This window comes from Coccinella septempunctata, chromosome 8 (genome assembly GCF_907165205.1).
Source record: "Coccinella septempunctata chromosome 8, icCocSept1.1, whole genome shotgun sequence".
NCBI classification, from domain to species: Eukaryota; Metazoa; Arthropoda; class Insecta; order Coleoptera; family Coccinellidae; genus Coccinella; species Coccinella septempunctata.
Genome location: NC_058196.1, coordinates 15,998,365 through 16,023,084, shown reverse-complemented (window position 1 = coordinate 16,023,084; position 24,720 = coordinate 15,998,365). Strand labels below are relative to the sequence as shown.

General features: G+C 35.8%; 1 protein-coding gene across 2 annotated transcripts in view; it reads right to left on the bottom strand.

Annotated features, from left to right (window-relative positions):
* The window catches only part of LOC123318420 (prosaposin), a 69,850-nt gene that overhangs the window by 28,015 nt on the left and 17,115 nt on the right, over positions 1 to 24,720 (bottom strand). For both annotated transcript variants that reach the window (XM_044905032.1, XM_044905033.1), the window contains exons 4-9: positions 23,537 to 23,878; positions 21,880 to 22,094; positions 20,948 to 21,209; positions 16,487 to 16,777; positions 12,755 to 13,039; positions 3,211 to 3,439 (exon numbers count right to left, since the gene is read on the bottom strand). In XM_044905032.1, coding sequence (XP_044760967.1) covers positions 3,211 to 3,439; positions 12,755 to 13,039; positions 16,487 to 16,777; positions 20,948 to 21,209; positions 21,880 to 22,094; positions 23,537 to 23,878 — 1,624 coding nt within the window. The remainder of the gene's footprint in view (positions 1 to 3,210; positions 3,440 to 12,754; positions 13,040 to 16,486; positions 16,778 to 20,947; positions 21,210 to 21,879; positions 22,095 to 23,536; positions 23,879 to 24,720) is intronic.

The following is a 24,720-nucleotide window of genomic DNA, read 5'->3' as shown; positions in this document are numbered from 1 at the left end:
CAGCCAAGAACTATCATCCAGGGTGCCATTGAAGAAGAGGAGTAGATGCTGACATGGTTTGAGTCTTATTCAACCTCATTAGAACAGCACAACTCCTACCTCAATTAGAATAGATACGCGTAATATTATTATTTTCATATTTATAGTAAATAACGGATCTATATAGGCGATAACAATAAAGAGGTTATGATTAACATCAAAGGACCCCGCACACTTACTTAGGAAAAGCGGTTCCAGTGAATTTTCCCCATTTCTACATATTATATTTATATCAACCTTTAGAACAATATATCAGATTTTCACGAAGGTCTTACATCCGGTTTGTTCTATAGGGCGTTCCAAAATTGCAGCTACGGAAAAATGAATCTTTAAATTTTGATGATAATTCTTCTAATTTTCAGAATTTCATCAAGATGCCTTGGGTTCTGAATAACAAGATATCACAGATATCCAAACACCGTCCACTAAGTTAAGTTTCGTTATACAGGCTGTTCCATGAAGCTGTATAAGTAACTGAATGCAACTTTGTTAGTGACTTTGGGACCACCCTGATTTTTTCAAAATATGATACCATGATGTATGTCCACCTCTGTAAGAAGTTTCATTAATGTACAAAGGACAGTTGCAAAATTATTCAGGTTTAAATTCGGATTTCATACAATTTTTCATTAAAACTTATCTGTAGTTGAGATTGATGTCGAGGAATATGTACAGGTGGACATAATTCGGTGTGACTAATCTCCTCATTTCGCTATCTTAAAATCTGTTTATATAGAAAAACAGTATTATCATTCCAGGTTGTTGTATCTTTGAGCACTCTAAGGATGTATATTTTTTTAAATATTATACCATAAAAGTATGTCGACCTTTGTGAAAAATTTCACTCGTGTATATATAATAAAAATATTGTTGCCAAATTATTCAGGTTTTAGTTCATTACTTGAAATAATAATTATCAACAATTTACATAAATCATCTGACAATCCTTGTTTTATTTTGCATAGAAAAGTGAGAAGATCTTTCTTAGAAATGTGCCTTGATTTAGTTTCATCTTCGGGAACTGGCAAACACTGTCTAAACAAATCAAGAAATTCGTCTTTTGTAATTGGACAAAGGGCTTTGAATTCCTCATCAGTAAAATCCTTCTCGTCCATTTAAGGGCTTCTCCATGCCATTCGCGCATTTTTTTGTAGAAATGTAGAGATTTGAATTGCGTTCATTCTAATGTTTTTCTTGGTGTATCGTATAAAGCAACACAGAGAGGACGAGGTATAAAAAGATCCTCATTCATGTGGTGTCTGCAAATTCTAGCATTCTCACTAACATATATGTCATGTGCTATGAAAATTTTCACTCTGCACTTCAGTGTTAACCTGCAAAGATCACCACCGTCTTCATTGCAAATGAAGCACGCATGACTTGGAGTTTGACGCAAAGTATTTAATTTGACTGGTAATGTAGAATCATCATTTATGTCGTTGATTCCTTCAGTTATCTCTTTCAAACAATTAATGCACAATCTCGTTAATTGGGTTACTTCAACTACCGGTAATTCTAATACTTCACGCTTCAAAACAGCCAGATTTCTTTTATCGACATCATCTTCTCTATCTATTAGTCTGAGGTTATTTAATGGACTTTAACTCATGATCACATAGGATATATTACTATTAACTACTTGACGAAAGGAAAGCTAACCAATCGTTTAAGCAGCCTACAGAATTCATAAAAAATCAAATAATTGACAGTAATCTCAACTACAGATAAGTTTTAAAGAAAAATTGTATGAAATCCGAATTTAAACCTGAATAATTTTGCAACTGTCCTTTGTACATTAATGAAACTTCTTACAGAGGTGGACATACATCATGGTATCATATTTTGAAAAACTCAGGTGGTCCCAAAGTCACTAACAAAGTTGCATTCATGGAGCAGCCTGTATAACGAAACTTAACTTAGCGGACGGTGTTTGGATATCTGTGATATCTTGTTACTATCATCAAAATTTAAAGATTCATTTATCCGTCCGGATGTAAGACCTTCGTAAAAATCTGATATATTGTTCTTAAGGTTGATATAAATATAATATGTAAAAATGGGGAAAATTCACTGGACCCGTTTTTCCTAAGTAAGTGTGCGGGGTCCTTTCTGGAGCAATAATCCCAACTTATTTTCATATGTCCCTTGGAATTTATTTGTCTTTTTATTCCCTCCTGTTTTCTTCTTATTCAATCTTCGTTATAAGTATTTCTGCGATAGCCCGCTCGGGGGTGTTTTGTCAAAATTAGAATTTTTTTGGCAGCATCTACCCGTCCTTTACTTTTCTTTGACGATTGCGATGTCTCTGGACAAACAAGATCATCCTCAGATGACAGCAAAGTCCATGGTAAAAACTCGAAGAGCCCGCAACTAGAACGAATCCACTGGGAACTCACAATGTCACAGCAATAAATCACGGTTGCAAAATAATGATATTATCAACGTTTGACTGATAATCACGTTGAAAACAAAAGGAAAGGAGTGATGTGAGCATGCAGAGAACTGCGTTTTTCCCTAGGCTTAATCGAAGTAACATGTTCTTCTCCTGGACGTTTATTTTCGAACGCATTTTCTAACCGTTTTTCCCTCGTTTCGACTGTACCATTGTGTTGCCCACCCCTTTTTCCATATAAAGCCACCTCAAACTCAATTTAGTAAAAAAGTTGGTTAACACGTTTATGAGATTATATTAACACGTTTTCCCCTGTGATACTCATAATATATTATCTAAAATTCCTAATTTATGCTTACCCCATATTGCTTAATACTGTTCTCGAGTTTCATATGAATGAATAACTTTTATCATTATTACAACTGAGCCTTCTCATTCAAATTCATTATTCAAATATTCTGTTTTTCTGGCGGAATAAAGAGACTCTCGAAATTAATTTTCATTTCATTGATTGCTCTGCCACTGTGAACTTTGTTTCTAATATTAGATTAACTTTCTCAGTGTCTAAGTCTGACTTCATGAGACCTCTCATTTGAACTACTCTGTTTTTAGTTGGATAATGTCGATCTCAGAGTATAGATGTTAGTATTTGTTACTGTATTAGCCTCATGCAGGTCACTTATTCATTTTATGATTGTGAACGATGTACAAATGTTTTTACACTACCATCTCCAACACAATTATCTTTCATTGTGTAGAAATAAGTGAAAACATCTTACCTATTTGTCCGGAAAACATTACGGGCTTCTCTAACGGTTTCATCACTTCAGGTGCGGGCTTGTTGTCCGTGCAGAGTTTCAAGTAAACGCAAACCTCTTGGGGATTGAGATCAGCTATCAACATCTCCACCAGCTCGTCAGTGTAGGTATCAACAAACTGTTGACATTCGCTGGCCAATTCTTTAGGTAGCTTGGAGCAAAGCCTGCCAAGTGCTTCTTTGATATCAGCCTGCATCAGAAAAAAGAATGGTGTATGAGACACTGAATATTATGCGGTTAATTTATTCGAGATATAATATGAAATGAGTTAATGACTGTTTTACCACGTTTTAAGGCTTGAGGATTTGTTATTTAGGGGAGACTGGGGCTGATCCTGATAGTGGGAGGTTGTTACAGCGACAACGTTTATCTAGCTGAAAGAGGACATCTGCCGTTCAAAGTAATCTATTCATTTACATTGTGTTAATATGCCAGTTTGTAGAAGGTTCAAGGAGGCCCTTGAGGCCCATTTCCTACAAGAAGATATATCAAGGGAGGCGCAATTAAGACAAAGCAAAATGGGAGGGTAATGACGTAGAAAAGGGCTAAGTTAAGATGTCTAAAAATATGGTGATGCACTCGTCAATTTTTGAATGTCATTAAGACTTAATCGAAAATAAGAGATTCGTTTCGTATCGGCGCCACTATGTTCTATCCTTGTTCTATGAAAGAAAATCTAATGATACTCTCTCGCTTTATTTTGTTCTGCGTTTATATAGATCACAGATTACAGTCATCTCTGTGTTCCAGATCCATCAAAGAATCAGCTGTTAACGAATATTTGTGATTTACACTTGTATTTCCGTTCTTAAACGAACCTGCAGATATTTCAACACTATATAAGGATTCGAAGGAGTACTTCAATTTTTCTTCAAGATAATTTTTGTTTGACAAATTGTATTCGTGAGGAAGGCAATTCAATATGATTTCAATAAAACACAGTTGATTGGCGAAATATTCAATATATTTAATATATAACTGAAACGCAATTTTCACTATACTTGTGAAGAATATTTGAAGAACAGACTCGAACAGATTAACATATTTTTGTTTCTTATGCTCACAATTCACATTACGTATTTTCAATACAGTTCCTTTATTGCTTAAATATTGCTGAAGTTGCCATAAATTTGTTAGCTCTATCCGTCCCGAATGTTCATCTGATTTGGCTCTGCCTCAATTTCCAACAACAAAGGGTGATAGTCCAACAACACCGAATTCTTAGGTGTAGTTCTTGATTGTCCATACAGAAAACTGAACTTACTGAACGACATGTTCAATAAATGAATATTGTACGATATTTCTCGAAAGTAATACATTTTCACACACCAATAATCGCTTATAAATACAGCACATTCGCAAGTCGTAGGAAAGCATTTAAATTATTTTTAAATATCATTTCACAACTGTCAATTCCTAAACGGCGCTACCTACAGTGGGAAAAACGAAACTTCTCTCTTATTTTCGAAGCGGGAAAAACAAAATCTAATCAGTGCATACACCATGACATCTTAGGCTAAGTCAAGCTCACTGACATCACTCGATTTGACAGCAGTAGCGTAGCATAGACAATGGCTAAAATTATGAAAAAGATAATTTAAAATAACTTCAACTCTTGTGCAAATGACTAGGTTATAGAAAGTGCTGAAGATACTTTCACGAGTTAGTCGAGGTAGTAGATGAGAATTAAATTATTTAAATTCATTTCACGGCATTGCCTAATTTTGTGATAGCCACGATACCGAATTGATCATGGTACTTCCGATTACCTATTGCATCTCCTTTGCAAGATCTTAGATTAGCCAATGACAAATTTTACAGTATCGCCGTCAATTTTTTGGAAGCAATTGGAACAAATGGAATCAGATGCGTGGCGGCACCACAAAGTTATTATATTCGTTCTTATTCTATCTGTCTACCAAAGAAAGTCCAATGATATCTTCAGTTTTGTTTCGTCCTGTGTTAATATTGATCACAGATTAAAATAATCTGTAATCTCGATGGATCAACGAGATCAAAACATGAACTAAATCATTTTTTCAGATGTTAATGATTATTTGTACTTTGATTTCTGTTGTAAAAACAACACTGTCGAAGGAGCACTATTCTTCTTCGAGATAAAATTTCTGTTGACAAAAAGTTTTCACGAGGAGGAGAATTCAAAGCGATTTCAATAAAACACAGTTGATTGTCGTCACAGGAAAATGAAGGGGATGTTGAAGAAAGTTCTACACTCTTCCTAGAAACTAATACATTTTCAAATACCAATAATCTCTTAAAATACAACACATTAGTAAGTCGTAGGATTGTATTCAAGTTTTTTTCAATAAAGAACTGTATATATCGTGAATAGTTTGATTGCGAACGGCTATGAAAAATAATGTATTAATCGGACCATCACACTGTAATCGGAGAGAAGAAATGTACGCAGATATGTAGTTTCGAGTACCCATGTCTAAGAGAGCTTAGACAGTTGAATGGCAGATGTCACATCGATTTATTTACTATTTCGATGCCGCCAATGGCTTTCAACAGAAGGTCCTCTGCTTTGTTCATTGGGTATCGTTTGGTTGGCTTGTGCGGTACTGACGAGCTCAAAAAAGAGCGAAACCGGTCTATCGCTACGGACCTTCGATGTCGGCAAGTAAGTGCCAGTTCGATTGATTCTGTATACGCTGTGTTTTCAAAGGTGAGACTTTTTTTGGAAGAAGGTAGAAGTCGTCAAAATAAGTCATTTCACCAAAATGATCTATATAAAATATTTAAGATAGCCGAGTTACAACTCCCAGAATTTCGACAAAATTTCATTAAATTTCAAGTACGAGACGGTGACTCCGGCATCGGAAAAACGAAACAAAACATAAACATATGACTAGACAATGGATGGGTCAGTACATCGAGTCATCTGATTAGTGCATCAGATGATCACTGATCGGTTTGGGGTAGAAAATTGAGACAGTAGAAAATGAAGATAGTTTATTGAAAGCGCTCATGTTGACAATGTGCTATTATTGCTACCCTATTTGACCCCATTTTTACTACTATAGTTTGAGGGTTCGAACAAGAAGAAGATTGTGATGACCATGAAATTTAGACGAATTTTATTGGTGAGATTTCGAACTAATATTCTATTTTTTTTTACACTTGGTCCTGAGTATTTTTTCGATATCGAAATGATCCATTTCATAAAATCGTGTGAGAAACTAAATAATGATAAAATTTCGGCAATTCGAGTTTCCATTTTCATTCAAATGTAAAAATCGAACGGGCCAATATCCTAAACGAAACCATATGGTTGAGTCAATCATCACAAGATAAGTTTTTTCCACTGCTTTGCGATAATTCAGATAGCGAATGATCTAGGGTCGTATCTATTACAGTAATAATTTTCATTTTTTTTTCTTTGTCATTTTGAAAGTTTTGTATAGGCAATCTTTGGTGAAACGTTTTATTTCGACAAGTTCTACATTCCGTTAAAAAACAGCTCTCCTTTAAATACCCCCTTCATATTGTATTAATTTATTGTCCGAAAGAATTCCTGCGAATCAGTTCCAATAGTTTTTACGTTAGAAGAAGTAAGCACTGTTTTTTGACAGACGTGGGGTTCCACTGATTCCCCCTCTAGCGCCTGAGCAAAGGTGAGGAGCTGCCAGAGTGCGAGAAACATCTATCACAACAGCTGAAGAACGAGAGTTGGGTCATGGAAGTTGAATGATATGAAACCATATGTTCATGGGAAAAACAGTTGAAAAATATTTCATTTCATTCACATAAAAGAATGATCTTTCAAGAAGAAATCAATGGACTAAATAATGATCATTGGAGTATGAAAAAGTTGAGTGATTCAACCTGAGAAGCCAAACCTAATATCTTTAGACAGTGTGCGAAAACAAAGAAGCAGTTCAAAGAAAAACAAAAGTTCTCTTTCCAAATCTCAATCAAGAGTAAAACAACGTTACGAACAATGTTATATTGAAAACGTATTATAAAAAAGGTCGTTTTTGAGGTATCCAATAAATAAAATCTGCAACGAAGACTATAAAATGTAATCCAAGGTTTCGAGGAAGGCTTGGAGCAACCTTCGAAATCGTCTCCTGCATTCCTTTTTTCTTGCCTTTTCTCTCACACGTCTTGAGAGCTGAAGAGAAAATAGAGGATTAAATAACGGTATCTAATTGAATATACTACCTTTTATCTACGATGAGAAAATTATTTTGTTGTGAATCTATCGCAGATTGTAGATGTGCATTTTTTCATCACATTTCATGTCTTTCTAATTAAATTGTTTTCACGTTTTCCTTTTTTTTTTCAATATACAGGGTTAGAACTATTTAGAGGGGGACTACAGGGATATCAAAAACCGTTATAAATACAGGGGTAGCTTAAATTACGAAAAAGTTGCGTTATTCAAGGATGAGTGGGTGGGTGTAAACAGTTCTCAAATATCTCTGATGGTTCCTGAGATATCTCGAAAAAACTGAAAATCAAGATTATCATTGTTTCTTCATAACTCATTTGTTTTTGGAGATAACTACAAGAAATTCGGTGTGTAGTCATAATCCTATATAGCGATTATACTGGTGTACTACTTTTTTGTAATTTAAGCCACCCTTTATTTTAAACGGCTTTCGATAGTCTTACAGTCAGCCCGTAAATAGTTCTAACCCTGTATATTCTTTTGATAAAGAGCATTACAATTTTTAACATCCAACAATAATTATAGCATGTGTATGAGATACAGTTTCAGCAGAGGTAAGCGTAAACGGGGTACCATACAAATTGGTGTATGAGCTTTGGGTAAAACCCCAGTAAAAAAAAAACCTTTCTCCCCGTGAGTGTAGAGGATTGTAACAGATGAAACTGTTTACAAAATAAGCTGAAATATTTGATAACAAGCATAACATAACATAACAAACTGATTTTAATTTATTGAATTGTACAGTGTAATTCGCCCTTACACTGAAATACTTAACAATTTGTAGATACCTCGGCTTGATAATTTATAATAAAGCTTAAATTCAAAATGCCCACCCACTGCACCAAACAAAATACTATCACAAGAGCTAGCCACTTCAGGTCACTCACATATAAAGACCATGGCATAGATACAAACGCACCAAATAACAAAAATGGAACAATTCCTCGAACCAGTACTCATCCTTAAGAACCGGCATAGAACCAGTAGCCGACTGAATAAAGAATTCATACTATACAGTTTTTATAAGGAACTGTTTTCCATAAATAATATGTAATTAGAAGCTGTACAGGGTGGGCAAAATTCGTTGTCTACTGAGGGGATCACGAGAACTATAGCAGCTAGAAGAAAACGGACGACACATTCTCGAGCTCTTTTTTCTTGACTAATCCAAAACTGAAAACAGATCCAGCCTAACGTTCATAGATTTTGAGTTATGAACGAAAATTGAGAAATTGCCATTTTCAATGAAGCTGAATAACTCGTTTATTTGAACTCGTATTCGAAATCTGTTGTTACATTCTACAGGCACTTTTTTATGAAGAACTCGAATATGATATCATTAAATTTTTTCATCCACTCATTTTCGAGATACGACAGGGATTTCCGATTTTTCAAATGTAAACTATAGTTGAAAGTTCTTTTATTCTGCTGCAATTTTTTTGCTGATTTCAAAAATGTATCATATGTTGCTATTCACATTAATATAACATAAGAAAAAAAATTCAATACTTTTTCCTGCTTTTCGATTCACTGTTGAATTTTTAGTAGGCTGGCGTAACCATAGCAACCGTTGAATATGCATTATATTTTGTGAACCTGAGCCTCTATGATTGAAATCACGGAATGCTGAATAAATATTTCGATAATTAATTTGCCATCGTTTGTTCTCGCGATGTTTGGCATGCTTATCTTACAATGGTTCTCAATTCGAATACTACCGTGGACAGACGTACCTATTTTTCATCTTACTTTTGTAAAAATCATAATTATAGATAGCTTTCGTATTTTATTTATATTACTGACTCTTTAAGTTTCTTTCATGAATTGAAAAACGATAATTGAATAAATTTTTTTCTTTAATAATCAGACGAAAGTCTTTTACTCTCTTTTAAAGGATATCGATCTCGATATATAAAAGAAATAATTATTCGACAGTTTGTGATTCCTATCATACAAGGTTGAGTTCACATAGGATTATGTGAAGTTCACAAACCTTAATGCATTTTCAACGGTCGCTATGGTTACGCTAGCCTACTAAAAATTCAACAGTGAATCGAAAAGCAGGAAAAGTATTGAATTTTTTTTCTTATGTTATATTCATGTGAATAGCGACATATGATACATTTTTGAAATCAGCAGAAAAATTACAGCACAGTAAGAGAACTTTCAACTATAGTTTACATTTGAAAAATCAGAAATCCCTGTTGTATCTCGAAAATGACTGGATCAAAAAATTTACTAATATCATATTCGAATTCCTCATAAAAAAGTGCCTGTAGAATGTAACAACGTATTTCAAATACGAGTTCAAAAAAGCGAGTTATTCAGCTTCATTGAAAATGACAATTTCTAAATTTTCGTTCATAACTCAAAATCTATTAATGTTAGGCTGGATCTGTTTTCAGTTTTGGATTAGTCAAGAAAAAAGAGCTCGAGAATGTGTCGTCCGTTTTCTTCTAGCTGCTATAGTTCTCGAGATCCCTTCAGTAGACAACGAATTTTGCCCACCCTGTACAGTCTAAACTGAACTGAAAAAATTTTTAAAATGCTTGGAGATCATTTTATTATTAGCATCAGAAACTCTTGTAGTGTTTTATTTGCTATTTATTTTTATTTCGTAGAAATCTGTAGCGTAGGAACATCGATTGCTCGTAGAATCATATATGGGGTGTTCTCAAATCTGTGAATTTTTTAATATCAGATGAAATCGTTTCACAAAACATCACCTAAACAAAACTTTCAAGATGGCGAAGTTGAAAAATCATCGATGAAATAGATACTAACACGACCGCACATCATGTGTGATCTGTTTTTTCGTTTTTTTCGGCAAATTTTAATTTCTAAATCCCGACACAAAGATACTGGATACCACAGTGGAAAAGAATTGAAAGAAACTCAAATCTAAATTGCTCTCAAAAATGAGTCAGAGTCGTCATCATTAGTTCGATATCCGCACACTCTTGCCCATCGTAAAAATGAGGGAAAGTACGCTAGCAATAATACAACTTCGAACACGAACAATCCCACGAGCACTTTCAGTACTGTCCCAATTTTTCTACACTTTTCACCCCTTTTTCGCAATACCTCAAGTTTCCCAAATGACTCCATGAATTTCAAAGATGTCAAATTCTAATGTAACTGATTGAGTCACTCTAGAAACATGTTATTTTTGTAACATGAATCTTGAAAATTTACAATTTTGTGCATACGGTTGATGCAACATTTATTTAAAATATAAATTCGTAATTTTGTGAGAATTCAGATGAACATTTTGATCGAATAGGTTTTGAATGTTTTGATTCTCATACCGCTTTTTGTTTATCTAGCTCGTTCTAGTTGCTGATTATTGAATTTTTTGTCTAATTTTTTCGTGAAACCCTCAAAATATCGTTTTAAAATTATTACATGGTGAAGAATTGTGAATCGGTAGAACTTTACTTTCAAATAAAATGGATTTTCCGAAATTAACCTATTTTACTTTACTGAGGAAAATGGAAATGTAAGTATCAAAACTGCTAACATGTGACTCGGTCATTCATTGATTTTTATTTTCAGTGCCAGAGGACTTCATAAAGTGAATAAAATTTTCAGGGCGAAAAGGTATGCAAACACTACGGACTACACCATGTGCTGTGAACATTTCAAGTCAATTGAGAACTGTTCATACACGTAAATTGTTGTATGTAGGAAGCATCCCAAGAAATCAGGTCCTTTCTCGTCTGTTTCTCAGTGTAGTGTAATCTACACTGCACTTTAAATCGGTGTAATTGCGCAAACGAATGAAAAAAACACTGACGTTAGGTTGTCACGCTCATAGACTAATAATTCGAATTCGAAATATCGTTACGTTTCTCAGAAGATGTGTTACTTCTTCATCCTCTTGAACTTATGAACTTATCGCAAATTTTAAATTTAATCGTATCCATTTTGAAGTAGATTACTGTGACGTCCGTGACATTAATATCAAATTTTGCATTTCACACCACAGAACACTAATATTACACCTCCTTTTGACTAGGTGTAGATAACCTACACCTCCTCTACACTGGTGTGAATCCAATCAGCAAACGAATACTAAAATCGAGTGTAAATTACACACAGTGTAGAAAAGTGCTACACTTTCTATGCAAACGAAAGGACCTATCATAAAAAACCTTAAAGAAGCTATACTAACGGGCTAACATACAGGTCTTGTATTATTATACCTCTGTAAGGTTTTTTGGATTGTGGTTCTGAAAATTCTGTAAATAATATGTGAGTAACAGAAATGTCTATGCTATGATGGTATATTGAATATTGGTTCATATTAATTTCTGATATGACAAATTCAACTGAGTTTATAATATCGAAACAACGTATTGCACAGAAATAACACCTTTGACGTATAGCAGATCACAAGAGTTGTCCATTTCAAATTTTTGTAAATTATTATAAATTGCAAATAATAGTTATAGCACATCTGACAGAGTATTTCATTATATCATTATATTATATCAATTGATTCCAAACAATGTTCAGATTAAAACTAACATTCTGATCACAAAACAGGATGTTTGTTTTCTGGTCTCAACAAAGTCGATAATTGAAATTCAATACAAGAAATGGAATCCGAATTTCGCGCCCCTTAATTATAAAACAGAAGATGGTTATTAAAGAGTTTGTCTGTATTGACAGTAACTTTTCAGCGCCATCTCATTGTCAAATGTGTTTTCACTGGCCAAAATGTATTCGGTTTTTTACCAAAAACCTAGTACCCTAGAGATATGAGGGCGTTTCCTTTCTTTCTACTTTATAATCTTTGAATATAACTAGTAGATTCAGTGGGGAAGAGGAAGAAACTCATGTTCCCTTGGTTACCCCCTTATCACAAGCCAACGCAAAGAATGCCTTGGACGAGAAAATTATAGGAGGAATGAGGACTGCCTGAAGCCCTCTGAGATACTAGAGTTTATTGGAGCAGGAGGGTGTGCTGTAGATGGCGCAGTTGTGAGAATGTTACTTCCTCACCAAACTGTAAACTATATTACCAATTAGCATTTGAGGCTCACCAGTTCCCACAAGAAAATTAACTTTACAGAAAAGAAACGAAGCCATCAACCCCACAAAACTGAGCTACGAAAGATTTGGAACGGTCAACTTGAAAAGAGTAGGAGCCTTGACTAATCATGACAACCTTGACATTGTCCTATAGACCGCAATCTAAATGCGTTATCCAACGACCAGTGAACACTATTATGCAACGGCAGTAAAACTAACGAGAAGCCCCGAGAAGCTCAAGGGTTGGATACTAATAATAATAACACTCACCTCGGTCTTGTTGTTCTTGACCATTTCCTCCAACTTTTGAACGGCGAACAAACACAAGGGGCACTTGGAATTATCACCGGTTTCCTGTTGCATGAACACGTCGACGTCTCTGACCTCTTCAGACGGACAAGCTCTCACTAGGGGACAGATCTGGGAAGGGTCGATCTCTTGCGCCAGCAGAGCCACGAAGGCAGGTTCGTAGGTTTCGACGAAGCTCCTGCAGGTCTGGTTGACCGAACTGGGCAGGTCGTTGCATGCCCTTTCGATGACATATTTGATTTGATCCTGAAAGTATAAGCAAAAGTAAGCTACCATTTTCAAATCGTTCAACAATTGCATATTATTCTTTTCGAGAAAATATAAGTATATAATGATGGTCTGTTACTTCGCATTCGGTGGCCGGTTAGCCTAAGATGTCTGAAAACATGGTGTATGCACTGATTAGATTTTGTTTTCCCATCTTTGAAAATAAGGGATATGTTAAGTTTTTCCCACTGTAGGTAGCGCTATTTAGAAATTGACAGTTGTCAATTGATATTTGAAAATAATTTGAATATATTTCTACGACTTGCGAATGTGCTGTATTTATAAGTGATTATATTGGTGTGTCAAAATGTATTAGTTTCGAGAAAGGGTGTACAACATTCATTTATTCAACATGTCGTTCAGTTTTCTGTATGGATAATTAAGAAATACAGCTAAGAATTCAGTGTTGTTGGATTATGACCCTTTGTTGTTGGAATTTGAGGCAGAATCAAATCAGATGAACTAACATTCGGGACAGATACAGCTAAGAGTTCAATGGTAACTTCACCGATATTTAATCAAAGGAACTGTATTGAAAATACGTAATGTGAATTGTGAGCATGTATTAAGGAACAGAAATACATGAATCTATTCTAGTGTGTTCTTCAAATATTAATATGTCACGAGTATAGTGGAAATTCCGTTTCCGTCAACTGAATATATTGGATATTTCGCCAATTAACTGTGTTTTATTGAAATCATGTTGAATTATCCTCCTCACGAATACTATTTGTCAAACAGAAATTATCTTGAGGAAGAATGGTGAGTACTCCTTCCAATCCATCCGAAAGTGTTGAAATATGTGCAGATTTGATTTTACAACGAAAATTCAATTGTAAATCTCAAATATTTGTTAACAGCTGACATTTGATAAAATAGTCCAGTTCATTTTTTTTTTGATTCGTTGATCGATCGGGATCACAGATTACTGTAATTTGTGATCGATATCAACGCAGAACAAAATAAAACGAGAAAGTATCATTAGACTTTCTTTGATAAAACAAGGATAGAACATGGTGGCGCCGCCACGAAACAAATCTCTTATTTTCGATTTGGTCTAATGCTAATGTCATTGCTTTCAAAAATTGACGAGTGCATAAACCATGTTTTTAGATATCTTAGCTGCAATCTACATTTGAATTTCCAATAGGACTACTTCAATATGAAAGACTACAAAATTATTACGAGTCAAATTGAGAAATTGCTTGAAAAGGTGGAGCAGGGAGCATCGGAGTCAGTCATTCAGTCAGTTAAGTAACATTCATATGTGGGATCCAAAAAATTCATTTTATGATAGAAGAAGGAAAAAAACCAAACAGGAAGTGAACTCATTATTTTTTGCATTTTATTGCCAATTTGTCAATTTGGGTATATATCCCTTTTATGTTTTAGCTCTTCTTCCTTGGTTCTTTGAGTGGCATATTCAGATATTTCACTCTGATAACTATCCCCAAATACAGAAAAATATATTTGAATGCTAGCTTCTTCGATTGTAAGCCTGACTCAAGAAAAACATGAATTTTTGTTATATTCATGGTTTTCTTGATTCCACTCATCCTGACTTAATGTTTAGCTTCTTTAATTGTAAGTTGATAGTTGATACATGTTTTTGAGTTAGTCGATACTGATAGGCAATATCAGAAAAAAGAGTCCACTTGTTTTTCTTGACTGCTCCCCCAATATACCTAGATCCAGTTTTAGTTGATACTTTCGGTGAACGGTATACTATGTAAAATCTCCTTCCTAATGAATTAAAGGCCTGAAGAAGCAGAGGGACACTTTTGCGAAACGTCGTCACGAATGTGAAATAACGTAAACATCTGTGTTTATAGTCCTATTTCCTGCTACTCGTTGTTTTTAATCGATAAAATGGAGGACGCTATTTATCCTCATAATTTTTTCGAATTTCATTAAGGCCCGGTACTTTCACGTGCGAATAACTGAATTTATTCGATAAATAAGTCTTATTCTTAGGATAAGTAAAAATGCAGTCTTTTCACTTTCAGATAGTGTTATTCAGCGAATAAGGCGGTGAACACATATGAGCGGCCGCGGCCACGATCACGATCACGATCGAGAAACGTCCCATGCAAATGTCATATTCCGCACATAATATCACGCTCTGTTCAGCGATAAAGTGACGTTCAGTCGGGATGTCTCACGATCGTGATCGTGATCGCGGCCGCGGCCGCTCATATGTGTTCACCGCTTAAATCTGTCATTGAAACTCGTTAATAAAATTTTATTTGTCATAGATCGAATGTCGGTACGTCATTATTGGTTGAATTTTTAAGATTCTGGATGTATGGTTATTTTTTGTGTGATTTTCACGAAATATTTGCTTTGTAGTTGAAATTATGACAATTTCTACAATGCGATCTCTTATTTTACATTAATCAGTGAAAAGTAGTGAACCGTGTTTTCACAGAATTGTTATTCGTCAAATAATTTCATCTGAAAGCACCGAAATAAGGTATCTTTCAGATAGGAAATTATTTGACGGATACTTATTGACAGTGAATAAAATTTATTCGAAGGTGAAAGTACCGGGCCTAAGCGAATTTGGAATAAGGACTGCCAAGAGGTTTCAATAATTATTAATTATAGACTGAGCATTAAAATTCTAGTTTTCAAAGTCGCGCGTGCGTGATTCCACAACATTTTCTTCAGTGAATAACTCAAAAAATGATTTATAAGATACCACCGGCTTGTAAAAGTATCTCACCAGAGTATGTACCACAATCTCACGACAAGCGCACGACTTGACGTTTTCCCCTTTTTTCTTTACCTTATCTTTAAGTCAAGTAGGTGGAAATTTGTACCACACATGATTGGTTTCCTCTGTATGAATATCTTGTTGACTGGAAAACTGTCGGTTGTGATTAGATTGCCGACAACCCCTTATCGAATCCGACATCGATCCATCGATCGTGGTACCACTGCAGGTCTGTCAATTTAGCTTGACATAAACCTCCATTGATGTCATCAAGTTTTCCAACTAATGCGAATGCGTTTCCTCTGTTATATCTTGTGGTTCTACTAGTTCAGCGTTTCAGCTCACAACTGGCGAACCGGCTCAGTTGGATCTGAGCCAATGACGAGTCGTTTTCGCATTTTCCAAGGTTTTTCTCTATTGTAACGGATTTTATCGGTTTTTTTCTTGTTAGAAAGAAACATCAATATTGGCATAATGGTCAAGGATGGTTCAACGGTCCTATTTTAAAGGAGATTTTTTAAAGATTTTCGTATTTTTCTAAATCGGATATAATAAATTTATGTATTTTTTCAAATCGATGTGATGCATTGGCCGAAAAAGGGTTATCTACCTATCTATCTAGTAATCAATTATATTTTTATTAGTATCAGTGATTTTAGAATTTTTCGAACTAAATTTGTCGTTCCTGTACTAAAATATTATGTACCTACCTCAGTCTTGGGATCGGTGATTGCCTGTTGAACGTAATGCAAAAAGAACTGACAGAACTCGCAGACCTGCTTGTTGAACAACTGGTTGTTGGTGGGGATCAACAGGTCGATGGGTAATTGGGCGTCTTCTGGTTTGCCTAGTTCCCCTAAAGCGGCCGGATTCGAGATGATCTGTATGGACTGTGAGTTCTTGGACAACGGGACCCTGATTAGGCCGGGCTTCTTGGTCGCTGGGCTGATTTCTAGAGCGTCGGCGGTTTCAGCTGGTAGGAGAGGTACGATGGGAACATTCTGGAAGTTGTGAAACGAACATGTTATTCACACGATACCACCTTTTCCCAATTCTATTTGAAGGTAAATATTGAGTACTCAGACTTATAGAGAAAGGCGGAACATCCCTATTTTGGTACGAATAAAAAAATCGAATTAAATTTTGGAGGATTCAACTTCGTTTGGGCAGATGGGAAGTATGTTGTTTTTCAAAACTCTGTAAAAAAAATTCACATGTTTCATCTGAATCTGAACGACCCATATTTCAGCTACGCGTTCACAAAATAGAGCCGCGTCCAGACTATGTAACAAAACATTTTATTAACAAAGTTATACAACAAATGTGTTATACAACTTTGTTATATAACTTGTTATAAAATAGCAGAGACATCCAGACTATGTAACAAAATAAAACTAAACAAAAGTGCTCATCTGGAAGCAGTGGCATCTGTAGTATTGAAAATGTCCTCAAACGAAGAGCATGTCATTTTGGCAGCAGCAGCTTGCGTGATTTTATGTAGACGACGAGTGAAATCTAGAGAGATTTTGGGTACGGCCATCGTTGAGAGCTAGAGGAACATATAGTGGAACAACTCTTTTGAAGGATCTAGCAATGGATGACATAGACCCATTGACATGGGACATTGAATGTGATGGTAGTTTTAAATATTTCCATCCTAGGCTGGCGCTGCAGTAAATGTTCAATAACACAAGTGTGGACAAGTTGCGGCGTGTTATATAATAAAGTTATATTACTTTATTTGATCTTTACCGACACCCAACGGATAACATAAAATTTGCTATATAGCAAGAAAAATATTGTATAACATTGTGTTATATAACTTTTTCACTTGAATTTCTCTAACAAGTTATATAAATTTGCTATATAACATGTTTTGTTACATAGTCTGGACCCCGCTTATGGACGATAGTGAGTGAAGAGGATGACAAAGAATTTGTTGTATTGGGAGATAAAAAAAAGGTGGCAGTTAAGAATTTCATGTTCAGAAAAGAATATAATATATATGAAATTTCAACTTGAAAAATGAACACTGCATATTGATAAACTACTTAATTATACGAAAGATATTCAATTCACTTTTGTCGTATTCCTTATTCTTCAATGTATGTTTAAATGTTCGTGGGAATGGAATGAATTTGGAAATGAGATGTTGAATCATCCCTTCATGGGACATTTCGTTTCAGATAGAGAGTCCAATTGGAACGGAATATAGGTGAGATGATACAAATTCCTTTTACTGTAATGTCAATCCAAGAACTGACTGTTTGGATTTGAGTGCTAAATACTATTTACAGGACAGGGTGTTTTCGAAGGTGAGGCCTTTTTGGTAGAAGGCATAACTCATCAAAATACGTCGTTTAACCAAAAATTGTATAAATTAAATATCCAAGATGGCTGAGAGACAACCCCTAGAAATTCGACAAAATTTCATTGAATTTCAAGTACGGAACTGTGGAAGGTGACTCTAGCAACTCAAAAACGAAACAAAATATAAACATATGGATGGAAGGAATGAGTTCAGTATCAAGTTCATCGGATAAGATGCATCAGGTCTTTTTTGAGATAATCATAATTGTTGCATCGTGCAATTTAGAGTGAAAAAAAATATAGAAAATTGAGGCAGTGTCTTGAAAGTGCTTATGTTAGTTCTGTTGAAAAAGTGCTATGATGTTTCCCCATTTTAACGACGATTGTTGGAATGTTCGAACAAAAAGATTGTAATGCCCAGTATTATTCTATTTTTTACACTTGTGTCCTAAGTCTCTTCTGTCAGTTGGTATTAAAATGAGCCATTTCATAAAATCGTATAAGTTCCAAAAAAATAATGGGAACAATTCGGCAATCTTATGTTTTCATTTTCATTACCACCTAAATTTCGGACGAGCCAATATCCTAAACGAAACCACATGGTCGAATAGGGAGAGTTTTTTATACTGCTTTGCGATAATTCAACTAATAAACGGTTTGGGGTCGTATCAGGATTCATTTCAGTAATCATTTGAATTTTTTTTTCCGCCGACCCCTTAATAATAACACTGTTTAACGTACACGAAATTAGCCCTTTTATTGATTAATTTCCTATTAATGCATTATTGTCATGGGTAATCGAACATAGAAGTATTCAGCAGCTTCCCAAAGAATTATTTTATTCGTATGTCGCATTGATTTTCGTAGTACCTAGAGGGTGAATTGAGAAGAGATGAATTATGGAGGTTGCAGAAAAATTATGATGGTTAGAGAGTGGTTAGAGAGTAATCAATATAGCTATATACTACAACTCCAGCTTCCACCAGCTCCAAGCATTCTTTAACAGATATTATAGGGAACGATATCAATGTGATTTACACAAAATGTCACAACTCGAATATCCCTCTATCGACTTCTCGAATTGTTCGATCGGTCGCATAAAGGTGCGTTCGGCCAGTAAACTCTATCAGCACTTTTTGTTCCGAGTCGTTCGGGCACGCAGTTCCAGAACAAAAAGTGTCAATAGTTGTCGTTCGTTCTAGACGGAGTAGAGTTTTCGGAATCAACTCTATGAGCCCCAGCTCCCAAGGTGCGGCGCGAAAGGAGTTTGTGTAGAAGTAGGGTTATGAAACGAGACAAGCCATAAAAAAACAACTTATAAACTAACTATTCATAAAACTGTAGAATTTCCGTTTAATCCACACTAAGAATCATCTATTCATATACATTTTCCAACAAATTGCATTCAAATTCAAATTTTTCCCATGATTTTTGTGGTTGACATTTGTCGTTCGTTCATTCAAAAATTGCCAATTTGTACAGGCTCCATTAGCCCTAGCTGATCTGTGATAAAACTCTACTTCTACTCGCTCTGTACCGGTGTTTACTGGCCGAACGTAGTCTAAGAATTATCTATTCATATACATTTTCGAACAAATTGCATTCAAATTCAAATTTTTCCCATGATTTTTGTGTCATTCGTTCATTCAAAAATTGCCAATTTGTACAGGCTCCATTAGCCCTAGCTGATCTGTGATAAAACTCTAGTTCTACTCGCTCTGTACCGGTGTTTACTGGCCGAACGTAGTCTAAATATCAACATTCCGATATGAACATAGAAAATTTATGAGGTGTCAAATTTGACTAGGTATCGATAAAAACTTTTGCAATCAAGAATTCACATTCAATTCAAAATGTGGTCGACGGAAAAATCTCTCGTTTTCCACGGGACATTGCAGGTTCATAGCCCACTTACACAAACTCAGTATCGTCAATGAATAACTCTGCAGTATCTGCCTAGAGGAGGACGAAACGATGGACCACATGCTCTGTAACTGCCAGGCGGCAGAAGTTTAGCTCTTTGAACAGTCTGAGCTTGTTGGTGTGCCACATAGACCGCATTGGTCGCGGTGACAGATTTAGTGGGCCCGATCAATACCAACACCAACAATCTGTAATATACAGGCTGTATTTGAAGGTGAGGCTTTTTTTCAACAGAAGGTAGATGTGATCAAAATGAAGCGTCCAATCAAAAATCACCTATACAAAACTTTCAAAATGAAGTTGAAAAATAGTTATTTAATCAACTCGTTTATTAATTCAGCGATTAATGATCTCGAACATTAACGTTAAAATATTGCAATCATTAATCGCTTTCATTAATAACCTAGTTGATTAAATAACTATTTTTCAAATTCATTTTGAAAGTTTTGTATAGGTGATTTTTGATAGAACGCTTCATTCTGACCAGTTCTACCTTCAGTTCTACTCTCCTTTAAGTTTCTCCCTAGTTAGAAGTAGGATTCAGTAGTAAATGCTTTTTGCACGACCGTAAAAACCGTGCTAACAATTTCAATGCTAAATTTTGACAGTTCACCTGGAAAATAATACAGCACAAGCAAAGAATTACGTTTAAGCACGAAATATTGACGTTCGGCATACCAAAGTTTACTTGAAGACGAATTTTTTTTGAACGCGTGTGTAATTACTATGATCATGACTTTCATGTTGAACGGACAACATATCGATGCTCTGATAAGTTTTTTTTCGTTCTATGCAGTGACGAATGTGTCAAATTTCCAGGGGCATCCGACAGATTTTATGTCAGTGAATGATTATAGGCGTTTTTTCTGTCAAGAAACCCACCTTCGAAAGCACCCTATATAATTTCATGCTCATCTGAGTTAAGTGATAATTATTACCTTGTACTCGGATCCCCTGGGACAGATTCCAATCATGGCACAGACGACGGTTCCGTTCAACTCCTCCAACAGGAACTGATAAGCGATCGGGTAGTATTCGTCGACCAAACCGACGCACTCGTCGGAGAATGACCTTGTCTGCTTGCAAAGTGCCTCCATTACCTTCTTGAACTCCTCTTCGGTAGTGTTGGCCACCAACAAGTCCCTCAGATGCTTCACCAGCTGCTCGCAAAATTCACAGGTAGGGTCATCCTTCTCGTTACTGTGAATAAGACATAAGTACAGTAAGAGGCAATCAGATCCAGTAATATCAAATTTCTATTGCGTGAATGTCGCATGTTACACTTTTAAACTGACCAATAAAATTGAGAAATTGCCGATTTGGTTTTTTCGGCAATTCAGTCAATGTCGAATGCATGTTAAATAAGCAGAATCTGTTTACAGATATCTGGATTTCGCTCCATACAATGTATACTTTTTTGTATTCTTCATTTTCTAGAATCTGAATAAAGTTAATATTTTTATGTCAGAATTCAAATGTGATGTCACCGACGACGTCAGTGGAGGAGGATTGTTAGAAGGAATCAAAATGATCAATCGAGATCCATTTGCACATTTTCAGTAGCATCGTCGACATTATGGCGATAGCAGTAGCAATCGGTGTGACTTTACAACCATTGAACATGTTTAGCCGAAAGAGAAAATATACTGAATGAGAAATAGATTTCATCAATTATATTGATCACGCTAAAATAAATGAATCACGTATAATATGCAAGAAGATTATAATGGGAAATTTTGAACCGAACGAAAAACAAAATGAGCAATAAAGGAAAATGCTTTGATCTTCTTTACCCACATGACTCCCCACTTATGCAAAGCCTGTTACAAAGCTACCCTTCAAAGTGAAAATTGAAATATATCAAACTTACTTGACCGGCACGAATCCAATGTGAGAGATGGGGGTAATCTGCACGCCTTTGCTATCGGGTTCGTCATGACGGTGGAAGAGGGCGCTGCACTGACCGGACAAAACGCAAACTTCACCGGGATTCAGGTGATCCTTGATGTGTTCGTATATTTCCGTGAAGTATGTCAAGATGATGTTGCTACAAGCGTCAGATAGGCTGCCTGTGTGTCTGCACATCTGTAAAATAAAATCGGGCATCGAAAGGCTATCGACAATACTTCAAACATTGAACTAAAGAAGTTCAATGACTTCAAATCCACATAGAGGGCGCGACAGAGCCAACTGAAGGGTTATACAAAAATGGTAAAGGTGGAGAAAAACAGTTTCACTTATTCGAATCGGTAAGAAATATAGTTTTTGTACTCAAGTTTTGAAAACGATACCGCTCAGATGGAGGCAGGAGTGATACACTGATGTAGTCGATCGCTTTTCGGCGCATAGCGAGAGGCATGGCCCGGATTTCTTCGGTTATTCGCTGCTTGATTTGTAACAGAGTGTATGAACGATGTTTAAAGACATAAGAAAGAGGTCGCGGATGCTCAAATCAGGCGTCCCTGTGAGACCATTCACTCCGGGAACATCTGTCTCAAAACAGCTAATGAAATTCGAGCTGTGTGGGCTGAAGCCCCATTTTGCGGGAACCAGATGTCACCCAGATCGTGTTCTTCAGCAAGTTTTTCTAATTCAGGTTGAAGGCAGGTTTTCAACACCGAAGATATTTTTACGGTAATATTTTCCTCCTCGAAAAAGTAAGGACCTATTCCTGCGAATTCAGACACAGCACACCGTACTATGACTTTAAATGAGTGGAGAGGGCTGTCATGTGGCGTTTTAAAGATATCTCATAAAAAATACATTATTTTCGTCAGAAGTAGTATTCCCTATTATATGAAAGTACGGTATACTACTTTTCACTGATTAATGTTAAATAAAACACCGCATTGTAGAAATTGTCATAATTCCAACTAGAAAGCAAATATTTCGTGAAAATCACACTAAGAATAACCATACATCCAGAATCTGAAAATTTCTACCAATAATGACGTACCGACATTCGATCTATGGCAAATAAACTCTTATTATTAACTTTCAATGACAGATTTATTCGATAAATAACACTATCTGAAAGTGAAAAGACAGCATTTTCACTTATCCACGTGAAAGTAACAGGCCTTACATTAATAAAATATACGTTATAAAATGATGCAGGTGTGGGAATTACATCATTGCCCAAAAATGCATTTCTAAACCATGAAATTCTTCGGACATTCTCATTCGTGAGCTTTACCCATAAGTCTACCACATAATTGAAATCTAGGGAGGTGAAATCTGTTCCCCTACGAACGTTTTTCGAATAATTCACTCAATTTCAGATAGATCCTCCTCGACGGATGGGCTGGAGCGCCATCAATTTGGAACCACCGATTGGATGTCATTGCAAGGGGTAATTCATCCATTAATTTTCGACTACATAAACTAAAATTCGGTAAACCCAGCGACGCCATTCTAAGACCTTTAAAAAGCGCCTCCGGACCTACTTTCATGAAGCATGCAGCTATGTATAAGTTGTAGTTGTAATCCAATTAGTTAAATTAGATGCCCGGAAGATGAAAACCTACCATGAGAAAGCCGTGCAGAATCTCGTCCTTGGACATCGCGTTGAACTTGGCTTCCATCACACTGACGACAGTCTGGCATCCCTCGCAAGGAGTGACGTCGCTGGCTAAGGCTGAAGGTTTAAGGGTGCTGCTAGGCGCGGCGTCCTCATGTTCCAAACTTTTCAGATACTCCTCGTTGTTACACAGACCGGCCACGGAGCAGACAACTTGCGGATTCATCTCGGACGCGAGGGTATCGATGAGGTCTGGTATGAAGTTGTCGACAATCTTATCACATTCCTTCACTATCGGCTTGAAATGGATGAGGCTGCAGGTCCCTTCGAAGACCTGTTTGATCAGCTCCTGAAAGAGGAAGTATGATTTAACAATAATAGCAATAAAAAAACTAAATGAGGGTTGGAAGTTCTGTCTTGATTTTATGTTGTGAATATTGAAGTGCCATGAAGGCAAGAATTATTTCATTTGAAGAGACCAACATTCAATGTTAATTAGGATCAAGAACTTGTCGAATATTTGTTGAAGAACATTCAAAATAAGGTATTTATATCAAATTCGAAAAAAAAAACACAATTTCAAATTATAACAAATTTCTCTGGTTTTCTGATATCCTGTTAGGGAGATGTCACACAAACTATAACTGTTGATTTATGTTTACGAGGCCCAAAGAGTACAGGGTGTCCAGGAATGAATGGAGAAGCTTGAAATACCATAGAACAGTTTGGGCACTCTGACTTGAGAGAAAAAATTTCCTTGTAAACTATTTTTTTTTAAATGACGGTTCCTCGCCTAAAACACTAGTGGGCAAAATTGGTGATACCTGAATTACAACTTTTTCAACCCAACGGGATAGAGAAAAATGCATGGCACATTACGGTCGTCTTTTTTTGAGAAACTAATAATGCCATCAACTGCATTACTCTATCTTCTTTTGTTTTCGAGTTATAGGTCAAAATTAAAATTTCAACTTTGGTCATTATCTCCGTTTCTGTTTAAGCTAGGATGTTGAAATGAAGACATTATACAGACACTTTTGTGATAGCAATCCAGTGACGTACTATGATACATAAAGATGTATTGTTTCTTATGTATACAGTAGTTTAAAATGACTTAGAAAGACTGAGCGCGATGAATGATATATTTCTGAAACGGTGAAAAAATGGCGATTCTTTCTTAGACATTTTGAA